Below are 12,221 nucleotides of genomic sequence, written 5' to 3'. Positions count from 1 at the left end.
AAAGACCCAAATAAAACCTTAAAAAATATCATCCAACCAACTAACCAATCTAAAGCATGCAAGCATGTCAAACAATCATTAGTCAAAAGAATATCAAAATAAAGAATAAACAAACCCCCAAATGAATATCAGATTATCACTAAACACGTAGATAAAGAAGAAAAGTAAATAGTAACAAAAGTGAAGCCTTGCAAATATCCAAATGAAAATACAGCTAGAGTTATTGAATTATAAGAAGCAACTTAAGAAGAACAACGTTTTAGGTTACTAGTTGGGTTCATCTTTTAACTCAAAAGACAAATGAAACAGCCAAAGATTGTTAGATACACAGCTCAAAATAACAGTTATAGAGAAGATGTACTACGTAGATTTAGGCTTTCACATGGAGCGTGAAAGATTTTGATTTAGGCTTTACCAATGCAAGGAAGCGTGATGATAAATATTGTTCAACTCAGGACGCATTTCATGAAATGGCATGTAGTCCACCTAATTAGGATGAAAAATAATTAATTAGAATTTAGGATTAAATACTCTTCTGGTCTCTAAGTTTTGGAAACTTTATTTTTAAGTTTCTGAATTTCAATTTGCATCATAGATAATACCTCAGTTTTTGAAAATAACCAAATTAGTACCTCGGTTAATTTCTCCGTCCAAAAACTGACGGTCCGTCACGTGTCAACCTTACACGTGGCACTATATAAAAAAATTAAAAACTAAAAATTAAAAATCTTTAAAAATTAATTAAAAAATACTAAAATTAAGAAAATATATATTAAAAATTAAAAAAAAATTGAAAAAATAAAAAAACAAGGGGGTGGCTCTTGGCCGGTTTGGGACGGCCGAACCACCCCACTTGACAAAAAAAAAAAATCAATATTGGTTTTGGCCCTTGGGGGTGGCCGGACCACCCCAAGGGCCGCGGGGGTGGTTCGACCACCCCCATACGTGCCGGCTTGGAATTTGCTAACACCTAACAAAACCATGCACACAACATTACAAATGGAATTTGCTAAACTAATAATACTGCTTTCCATAAAAGTAGATTTCCAAGAAAAATTATGATATTCACCGCTTTAAATGAAAACAAATACACCTGGTTCGACTGACAAAATTCCTAAATATCAATCACACTATGTGAAACTTTGATCCCATTTTGACCCGACTGAAAACTAGAGAAGCCCACGAAAATTTCTCTCCCTTCCACCTATTTTTGCAGAGCAGCCCCAAAAACTCTCCTAAAACTTTCCCCTAAACGCCAATACAAAGGACCCAAAAAAAAAAATCTCACATTTCTCACCCATTTTCGTCAAGGCTGCCATGGCCACTGTTGTACGTCCCCTTCATTGCTGAACCTATTGTTGCGGAAGTTGTGGCAGAGTGGACTGTGGAGGGCTGTCTCCTTTTGCGCTGACTTGGGCTTTCAACGAGTGATTTTTGAAAGAGATAGCTCTAATATAGTGAATACTTTGTGCCAAGAAAACCTGTGTTAGAGCCGCTTTGGGCAATTAATTGAGGATGCTCAAGTATGATTACATAACTTTCAATCTTATTTAGTGTTGGGTGATTTTGGGCTCTTTCATTCCCAAAAACTAATTTATAGAATGAGGCTTTCTCTCACACTTATAAACTAACCTATTAGCACAACTAATATGAGATAAATCCTAGACATATTAGCAGGGAGACCAATGGCGTGACTCATCCTACGGCGAAAACGACTCTGCTTTAGTATTTGGACCAAACCTAAATTGAGGAATGTCCTAAGAAAAAAAAAAAAAAAAAAAAAAAAATTTCTATCAGCAGCCAGCGGTACGTCACTACCACCAAAACTCTCTCCATTATGCATGGTAGCAATTAATTAACGTCGTGATGGTAACTCAACTTTTGAAAAAAAAAAAAAAAAAAAAAAAAAAGGCGCTTCCACTTTGCTCTTTTATGTCAAGTCAAGTACATCGTAGTAATTAAAAGTATTTTTTAATTAGGGAAAATTAAATTTAGTTTCTAAATTTTCATCTTATATCTAGCCATTTTATGGTTAAAAATTTATCATCTTCTATCTAACTATGTATATGAAGATTTATTTCAAATTTTCAACAAGCAGATCCTTAAGTTTTTATATTTTAAATAGATCACTCTATCAATTTATCATCTAATTAATTAACGATATATTAAATCTACCAGATATAGTGAGGACCACCCATATTTTGTAGGGATCTTGATTCGCAGTTGAGTGGTAACCTCCAAAGGAAAAAGTAAAAGAAGAAAAAAAAAAAATTGAGGAGTTGGCCCTTGGGTAGCTTTTGGGGAGCATACATGTGCAACTGCAACCTGTTTTTAATCTAGCGGGTTGCATTCTGGGACCGGCAACGGTGAGTATGTTGCTGTTTTTCCTGGCGCAGATCCATAAAATCTTTGTTTGGTAGTCCAGAGAACGCCTGATCGAGTTTGGTTGGCTCTGGTTTCGCCACCATCTTTAATTTTATCAAAATGCAATCTATCGGATCAGCCTGTGTACGTACTATTTTGGTCCTCATAATTAATCAATTAATAGAAAATAAAATTTAGGAAAAGAGAAAATAACAAATAGAAAATAAAAAACTCTTAATTACTCCCAAATAAATAAAAGGAAAAATTACTCTAATTCTTTGAAAAACTTAAAATTTAATTGATGATTCAAAACTTCATTTAAAAATAATACAAACATGCATGTCTTTATATGGACAAAGTTTGAGTATCTTATAAGTAAAATATTTGAAAAAAAAAAAAAAACTAAAAATACAAAACATAATCATAAATTTAGAGACAAAATAATATTTTTATACAAAAAATAAAATTTATTATTCTAATAATAATGTTCAAATATTTTGTAGGATTCTTTTCATTCTTACACCGCCGTTATTCAGGCCAGGAAATGATCTTCAAACATTTTTGCCTGATTTTGTAATGGATCACGGACTAGCAGGTCAACCCGTTTGTGCTCTAGGCATATGTTTTTAAGCTCCTACATCGCTTTCTTTCTGCAAAGCTCAACTCCTTTTTAGCTCTCATGCCAGAAATACTCATCTCTCTCTGGGTTTTCCTTCTACTCCTATGTCCAGTAAAGCCTCAAGACGATGCTAGACCCTTGTTGGACGAGTTCAGCGGCGGGTTCAGCGCTGCAGGCAACAACTTGAGCTTAGACGGCGTTGCAGCGGTTGAGAACAATGGCGTACTAAGGCTAACAGACTACTCCTCGACCATTGCTTCCGGCCACGCCTTTTATTCACACCCAATCCAATTCAAGAACTCCAGCGGCGAAGTGATGTCCTTCTCCACCTCGTTCGCTTTCGTTATAATCCCCCAGCCTGGGAAACAAGGCGGCGATGGCCTCGCCTTCGCAATCTCTCCCGTACAAGGGATTCCAGGGGGTTATCCAGGCTCTTATATTGGCCTCTTCAACGCCAGCAATAATGGTAACTTCTCGAACCACATATTAGCGGTCGAATTCGACACTTACATGAACACCGAGTACGGTGAAACCGGTTACAACCATGTTGCCGTCGACATCAATAGCATAATATCGACCAAATCTGTTCCGGTTCCCTTTAATTTGACGAGTGGTCAGGTAATTCAGGCATGGATCGATTATAATTCGCCAACAAGCCAATTAAATGTCAGGCTTGCGACGAACTCTACCAAACCCAGTTCTATACTTTTGTCCTCTACAGTGAACCTCTCACAAATTCTTAATGAATCTATGTACATCGGATTTTCTGCTGCTACTGGTTTAATCGCGAGCTCGCATTATATCCTGGGTTGGAGCTTCAACATGAATGGAGACGCTAAATCTCTCAATTTAGATCAACTTACTAAGCCCCAGCTTCCCAGTACTGCCACTGGGACCAAAAAGAATCGTACAGGCCTAATTGTTGGCGTCTCAGTTTCAGGTGCTTTGGCTGTCATTTTGCTTGCTGCTTTGACTTTTTACATCATGAGGAGGAAAAAGAAGGCTGATGTGGTTGAGGACTGGGAGCATGATATTGGTCCGCATAGATTTTCTTACGAGGAGCTGAAGAAAGCAACAAGGGGTTTCAAAGAGAAAGAGCTACTTGGATCTGGTGGGTTCGGTCGAGTTTACAGAGGAACTCTGCCAAACTCAGACACCCAAGTTGCTGTCAAGCGTGTTTCCCCTGATTCAAAACAAGGTTTGCAAGAATTCGTGACGGAGGTTGCTAGTATTGGCCGTCTTCGTCATAGAAATTTGGTTCAATTGTTGGGTTGGTGTCGCCGGCAAGGTGATCTACTACTTGTGTATGATTTCATGCCGAATGGAAGCTTGGACAAGTACCTGTTTAACGATCAGCCTAAAACAATCCTGAGCTGGGAGCAAAGGTTCAGGATCATCAAAGGTGTGGCTTCAGGGCTTTTATATTTGCATGAGGAGTGGGAACAAACTGTAGTTCACAGAGACATCAAGGCAGCAAATGTGTTATTGGATTCGGAGTTTAATGGAAGGCTGAGTGATTTTGGCCTTGCTAAGCTATACGAGCACGGCTCCAACGCAAACACCACCAGGGTGGTGGGCACGCTGGGTTATTTGGCGCCTGAGCTGTGTCGCACAGGCAAGCCTACAACAAGCTCTGATGTGTATGCCTTTGGCGCTTTGCTACTGGAAGTGGTATGCGGTAGAAGACCGGTGGATCCTAAAGCATCGCTTGAGAATATCATTCTGGTGGACTTGGTGTGGGAGAAATGGAGGGTAGGAGAAATTCTTGACGTTGTTGACCAAATGTTGGAGGGAAAGTTTAATCAGGTTGAGGCCGTTTTGGTGTTCAAACTGGGCTTGATGTGTTCAAACGATTCACCTGAGGCACGCCCCACGATGAGACAGGTGGTGAGGTACCTGGAAGGCGAGTTGGAGCTGCAGGAGGAGGTGGCGGTGCCATATGGGAAAAGAAGTGCTACTGCTGAGGATTATGTACACTTTTATCCTAGTACTACTACGTCGTATGATCCTGAAGCTGGTTTAAGCTTGCCATTTTCAACTTTGAGTTCCAAAGGTGAAGGTAGGTAGGCAATTAGCTAGGCATTATTTTGGATGTTCAGGTTTCCTTTTTATTTAACTAGCTAGGCTTTGAATTTTAACTTTCGCTAAATGGTCACTGTTGTACCTTTTATCTGGACGTAAATAAATTAATTACCATCTTGGGACATGATTGGGGTACAACCTCGTCACAACTTTGACACAACCCTCACTCACAATGGAGTGGGGCCCAAGTGTGTGGGCCCCACCCCATTGTGAGTGAGTTATGTTGAAGTTGTACAAAAAAGTTGTACATTTAGCATTTCCCGCGAGCAATAGGCTACACGTTTTGTTCACATCAATCCGATTGTAGAACTCGAGCAGTGATTTATTGTCACCATCATTTTCTTTACTTTTTTTTTTTTTTTTTATTTTTAAATAAAAAAATATGTAAATTTGTTCTTTGATGTGTCACATCAATGGATAAATTTATATATATTTTTTTTATTTAAAAAACCAAAACAGGGTAATGGAACAGTTGTTTGTCCCCTACCTATCATTTTCATTTTCCGTAAAACTCAACCAAGATTTCGTCGATCCAACTCGCTCTCATCCCACTATCGTCCGACTTTCGTGTCCACGTTACACTTCCTTTTAAAAAAAGAAAAAAATTAGTTCAGCTTTTAAAACACACAGCCCAAACTCCCCTCCACTTTTCCCACTTTTTTTTCTCTAATGCTCTATTTGTTTTGGCGTAAAATGATTTCTGGAAAATGATTTCGGTATTTGGTAGGGGCGAAAATAATGGTTAACCAGAAAATGATTTCCATTTGACCAAAAATGCTTAATAAATTTCGGAAAATGATTTACACTTTTTAAAAGCGTAAATCATTTTCCGTAGATGGTAGACGCAGTTGACACTCTTTTAAACAACGCAGTCGACCTTTACGTTCTAGCAGTTGACTATCACTGGATTCCGACAAATTATGCCGGAATCCGGCGACATTCGGCAACCGTCGCCGGATTCCAACCGTACTGTTCCAGATTCCGACCAGACTGGCCGGAGCGGCCGGATCTCCGGCTATCTGGCCGAGATCCTGGACAGATCCGGCCATTCTGGCCGAATCTCAGGCCAGTCCGGCCGGATCTCCGGCCATCTGGCCGAGATACTGGCCAAATCTCTGGCCAATTCGGCCGGGATCCTCCCAGAACGGTAATGGTGCGTTTGGGTATTGAATTTTGAGAATTAGAATTCAATTCTAATTCTAGTTACAAATATCGAGGTAAAAAATTGTGTTTGGATGTTGAATTTTGAGATTGAAAAATATTATATTTTAATGGTAAAAAATGATTGGAAGTTTAAAAAGTTGTGTATAATGATTGGTATTTTGAAAAGTTGTGTAAAATAATAATTTAAATAATAATAATTTATTATATATTGATTATTTAATTAAAAAATAAATAAATAATTTTTTTTTTTTTTTTTAAAAAAAAAACTGATGCAGGGGTGGCTGCCGGTTGGCAGCCACCCCCGCTGGTCGGGGGAGGCCGCGCGGCCACCCCCGCTGGTCGGGGGAGGCCGCGCGGCCACCCCCGCTGGTCGGGGGTGACCGCGCGGACACCCCCGCTGGTCGGGGGTGACCGCGCGGCCACCCCCGCTGGCCGAGGGAGGCCCGCGCGGCCACCCCCGCTGGCCGGGGGTGACCTCGCGGCCACCCCCGCTGGCCGGGGGAGGCCCGCGCGGCCACCCCCGCTGGCCTGGGGAGGCCCGCGCGGCCACCCCCGCTGGCCTGGGGAGGCCCGCGCGGCCACCCCCGCTGGTGGGGGGTGACCGCGCGGACACCCCCGCTGGTCGGGGGTGACCGCGCGGCCACCCCCGCTGGCCTGGGGAGGCCCGCGCGGCCACCCCCAAGGGGTGGCTGCCAACCGGCAGCCATCCCCATTGTTTTTAATTAATTTCTTTTATTTTATTTTTATTTAAATTTATATTATTTTATTATTTATATGTGGGACCCACGCGCTTTTTGGGAGACAATTTCCCCTGCGCGTGGGCCCAGCTCTTACACAAAATATCAGCTTAAAATTCAAACGAAAATTCGGGTATTCGGGCGGGTGGGCGGGTTTTAGTAAAAATCCGAGTGGAATAATTATTCCACTCGGTTCCCAAACAGATCATAAGAAGTTGAACGTGTCAAATATAAAAAAATTAAAAAAAAAAATTATATTATTTTATATTAACATGTTTTATTTTGTGAATAAAATTTAATTTTTTTAAATTAATATGATTAAATTAAAATATAAAAAATATTTGTAAATTTTCGTACGCGCCAAACACTGAAAAATGATTTCGACGAAAAATATTTTTTTGAAAAATGACTTCCCTAAAAATATTTTACGACCAAAACCGTTTTACATCGAAACAAACGGAGCACAAGCCCCTATCACCAAAGCTGCCAGGAGAGCAGCCGCCCATCGCCGACCAAGAGACCTCTCTCTCTCTCTCTCCATGGCTGGGTCTCTGTCTCCATAACTGGATCTCTCTCTCTCCATCGCCGGGTCTCTCTCTTCATGGACGGATCTCTCTCTCTCTCTCTCCATCGCCGGGTCTCTCTCTCCATAGCCAGATCTCTCTCTCCATCGTCTGATCACTCTCTCCATAGCCGGACTACTGTTTGACACTTCAAACCCATACGTAAACGGGCAACCTAAAACCAGGTGGGCTTTTTCCTGCCTTCGGCTTGTGGGTTTTTTTTTTTCATGGTAAATGATTTGGGTATTAAGTTTTTAGCTAAACCCATAACACATTTGATCTGGTTTTGTTCTTGACTAGGTTCATTGAAAATGTATATGGTGCTCGCAGTGTGCATGAACACACTAGGTACAAAAACACTGGTTTCATGCTAGCTTGCGGTGGATTCTAATTGGTTCCACAAAGCATGGGTCATTTTCTGTTATTTAGCAGTAGGGCTGGCAAAACAGGTACCCGACATGACCTGTTTAAGCTAGACTCAAACACGACCCGTTTATGTTAACGGGTCGGAGCTCTAGACACGACACGAACACGATAATTTCACGGGTCACCTGACATGACCCGTGAAACCCGTTTAACATAATGGGTTGAATCGGGTGACACGACCCATTTGACCACATTTCCTCTCTCTCTCTCTAGAAAATGCAATTCACAGCTCAATAGTCTCAGTCCAAGGAGTAAAGCACAAAGAAATCGAATCCAAATCCAAACCCAATCATAATGCTCTCAGATCTCACTTTCTCCCCCTAACAAACAACACCCATTTCCACACACAAAAATTGTCAAAATTCATACTGACAAAAAGTATACAGGTTCTGCAGAAGCCAAATAAGTTAAACTAATTAATCAAGAAACACATTATTAACAATTTAACATACCGGCGGACCCGGTGGTACTGGATGAGACATCGGCCCCAGAGAGAGAAAGAGCGTCGTCCGTCGAGCGGAGAGCAGAGATGTTGGTGAGCGAAGAGCAGAGATGTCAGCGAGCGGAGAGCAGAGACTAGAGAGACTGAGAGAGAGAGAGAGAGAGAGAGAGAGAGAGAGAGAGAGAGAGAGAGAGAGAGAGAGAGAGAGAGAGAGAGAGAGAGAGAGAAAGAGCGTTGTCCGTCTAACGGGTCCAGTTTCCGATTGGGCCTCACTGGAGGAAGAAGAAGGGGCGGTAGCGCGGAGCTGAAGAAGAAGAAGAAGAGAAGGGCGACAGGCCAGCGACGCAGCAAGGCTGAAGGAGAAGTTAGGGTTTTCAACTTTTCACTTTTCACTTTTCCAAGTTTTGTGTTTTCACTATTTTGATTCTTTTGAATCTTTTGATTTCAGCTAAAAACCTAAAAAACCTAAAAGCGTAAAAGTTAAAACAGATCCAGATCATTCCCAATTTCAGATTTCCCATTCCCCCCCCCCCCCCCCCCCCCCCCTTTTTTTTTTTTAAAAAAAAGGTTAATTGTGTCTGGCAGGTCACCTACGACCTGACCCGCCAGACCGAGATAAATGGGTAGACCCATTTAGGGTAAACCCAAACCCACTAATTTCGTGTCGAGTTGTCAGATCGTGTCAAAATTGCCGGCCCTATTTAGCAGCTGCTACCTATGAAATTCTTGGTTACTCGTAAGAGCCTAGTTTATGAATTTTAGCATTCTTTGCTATATTACAAGGAAACAAAGGGCGAGTAGATTCTACTTGCACTTTTTGGTGGGTCTGGACATGATGGTTAGCTTTGGTATCGATTAATGTTTCCCTTTTTCGGTGGTTTGTTGTTCGGCTTTGCTTAGGAAATGGTTCAGATATCCTTTTAGATCTTAAGCATTTAAGCATCTAAACTTATCACTAACGTTTCTTGCAAATGGAATGAAAACCTTTAGAATCTTGATTGCTAACTCTCTTTTTGCTTTCAGAGTCACCCTTTTATTGTGTTAGTTATCTTACATTATATACTATGTTTTTGTGTTCTTTTATGACAATAAGCACTCACAAGCACTGTGGTTTTGATTTTTTTGGTGCGCAGGAATACGGTGATAATGTTAAAATAGATGGCTTTGACGTAGACTATAGGGTGAGACTTGGGAGCGATCAATTCATTTTTGGAATTGGCTTAATTTTGTAAGGAATTGTAATTGTTGTAACATTTATCGGGTGTGAATCTGGCAGAATGAGGTGTTAACCTTGAAACTCGGGGATTGGGATACCTATGTGTTGAACAACAAACACCAAATAGACAAATTTGGCTATCTTCCCTGGTGAGGTATGAGCTGTATATACACCATTTTTCTGAACTATACTTCTGCTGTGTTTTGGAATATTGAGGCGTGGCTGGTTTTGTTAGGAAATCCTTATGAGCACTATTCTAACCTGGTATGCTTATATCCTTGAAGCTGTGTGTGTTGAATCACATAATGTCACACCATATCCTAGATTTCAACTGAATCAAAAGCAAATGTAGAATGAAACGTGCTCAAATTACATAATGCCTACCAATCTACCAAAACAAGACTTTAATGTTTGTTTGGCATTGAAAGACTCCCTGCAAATTCTGCAGAATTTTAGAAGCAAAGACATTATAGATTATTTAAGCACCTTTCATGTTAATGGTGAACATTGAAATGCATGTATACTGAAGAATAGTTTTTTGATAGCTTTGATAAATTTTATTTAACTAATTCATGCAGATTATTTAGGAATAATGGTATGAGCTCAAGATGTTAGTTCTTCCAAGTCATTTTGTTTATGTTTGAAATAATGAACTTTACCTATAGAGTCAACTAGTAAATGTCTCAGTTTCTTTGTCACTCTCTCTTTGTATAGTAAAGCAACTTGTGCCTAAGGATTTACAGAAAAAGTGCATTCTATAGTAAGTTGAATGAAACTAGGAAGAGCAACAGGGAAGGTTTGTTGCACCCTCAAACTTCTCTGGTAACTATCTTGCTAAATCCTGCTCAAAACCCATAGATCATGTTTTCCACATATTTCTTGTTCCCAGAATAGGAGAGCATCTAGCACACTCGTTTTATCATGTCATTTATTTGAAGGGAAAAAACATAACACAATTCTATCATCCTTTTCTTTTCTGATACTCAAAATTCTATCATCGGAACTAGCTGGAGGTAAACATCAATGGAATTTGATGGTTTTGAAGAAAAACCTATAATGTATGACATTATTACTATTTTTATGCATTACTTGCAAAGTTGATATTCTATTGTTGCTATTGTCTAAGGTGTCCTTAAATGTTATTTCAGGTGATATTATTGCTTGAAGTTGGTACTGTACGTTGAAAGAGGAATGAAAGTGAATATTGCTTGTTGAATTATGCATACGATACTGGAATGTTCTTGGTTTTGTAAAATTTGTGTCATTGAGTTGGAATATATGGTAAACTGATATATTCCATTTTGATCTGTAAAGTGACACTCTAATTGGATTTTTTTTCTTTGATGCACGATTCTCTCATTGCTTTGAATTTCATTATATTCAACTTCTCTTCAAGTTGTTGACATGATTTCTCTGATCCCCCTGAAAAACAAAGCTTGCTTGTGAAGCAGTAAAAATAGTATATGTAGACAATTTAGAGATTAGTCAAGCCATGCCACCCAAATCATTGCATATGCAGCCTTAAGTGTTGAAGAAAAGTTGCATTCTCTAGGCATCATCTACATGTTCGGTAGAGACAAGGCGTGAAAGATTTTCAATAAATTTCAGTTATTCTTTAAGGAGCAAGGGTAAACCATGGTCGTATTGGATGTAGATGTAGAAAGCACAGCTAGATGTCTGACTATGAGAATATCTTTTTTTTTTTTAAAAAAATAAAATAAAATGGAAAGACAAGAAAATACGTTACATACAAGAATGCGTATTTCAAGGAAGGGATACCTTCCTCGGCAGAGAAAAGACCTGCGCAGGAAAGGATCCTTCCTCTTATTTTTTTTTTTTCTCTTTTATCTTTTCTTTTTTAAAAAAAAAAAAAAAAAAAATTCTCCCAAAAATACTATTATTCAAACGATACTAACAGTGTAAGTTTGTTTTCCAATTCCACAACTTTTATTTGATTTTTCCTAAACGAATCAGAAAACAAATTCCAAAACATTTTGTAGGTGAAAGACACAATGAAAAGTCTTCAAAAAGAGCAGCCTAACTTTATGCGAATAAGAAAACAAATTCCAAAACATTAAGAGAAAGGGAAAGAAACATATGTGAAAACATGACACTAGAAAGCAATGGGTACATCAACTTACAATGTCCTCCGCAAATGATCGCTTCTTTAATTCACCAAAAGACTAACCACCACATACATGACCAAATTCACTTTGCAACTCTCCTTATCGCCTAAACACCTAACAAAACCAATAAATCATGCACACAACTTTACAAATGGAATTTGCTAAACTAAGATTACTGCTTTCCATACAGAGCTTGTAGTGGCTATGCATCTTTACATTTGAAAGCCAAAGTTTTGATATCCAAAATGAGGCCGATCAAACACATTCCTTTAAACGATCCTCCAATCACCTTTGCCAAATTTCTGCAGCCCAATCAGAAATAATCTCTTATGCTAACAAAAAAAAAACAAACAAGCTACCGAAGCACAATACATCCAATCAGATAACAGAAAATCAACAGAAAATTCAATACCCAATTTTCAACTCTCTTTTCTCCCTCCATTTTCCCACCAACCAAACTAAGGATAAAAAGAATCATTTTA

General features: G+C 39.5%; 1 protein-coding gene across 1 annotated transcript; it reads left to right on the top strand.

The window, feature by feature from the left end:
- Positions 1-2,956: 2,956 nt before the first annotated feature.
- Positions 2,957-5,355, top strand: LOC133862408 (L-type lectin-domain containing receptor kinase S.4-like). The gene has a single exon (XM_062298209.1). The coding sequence runs from the start codon at positions 3,044-3,046 to the stop codon at positions 5,048-5,050; it is 2,007 nt and encodes a 668-aa protein (XP_062154193.1). The 5' UTR covers positions 2,957-3,043; the 3' UTR covers positions 5,051-5,355.
- The last annotated feature ends 6,866 nt before the right edge of the window (positions 5,356-12,221 follow it).

This window comes from Alnus glutinosa, chromosome 3 (genome assembly GCF_958979055.1).
Source record: "Alnus glutinosa chromosome 3, dhAlnGlut1.1, whole genome shotgun sequence".
Classification (NCBI taxonomy): domain Eukaryota; kingdom Viridiplantae; phylum Streptophyta; class Magnoliopsida; order Fagales; family Betulaceae; genus Alnus; species Alnus glutinosa.
Note: the sequence above shows the minus strand (reverse complement) of the source record. Positions and strands in the feature narration are given on the sequence as shown.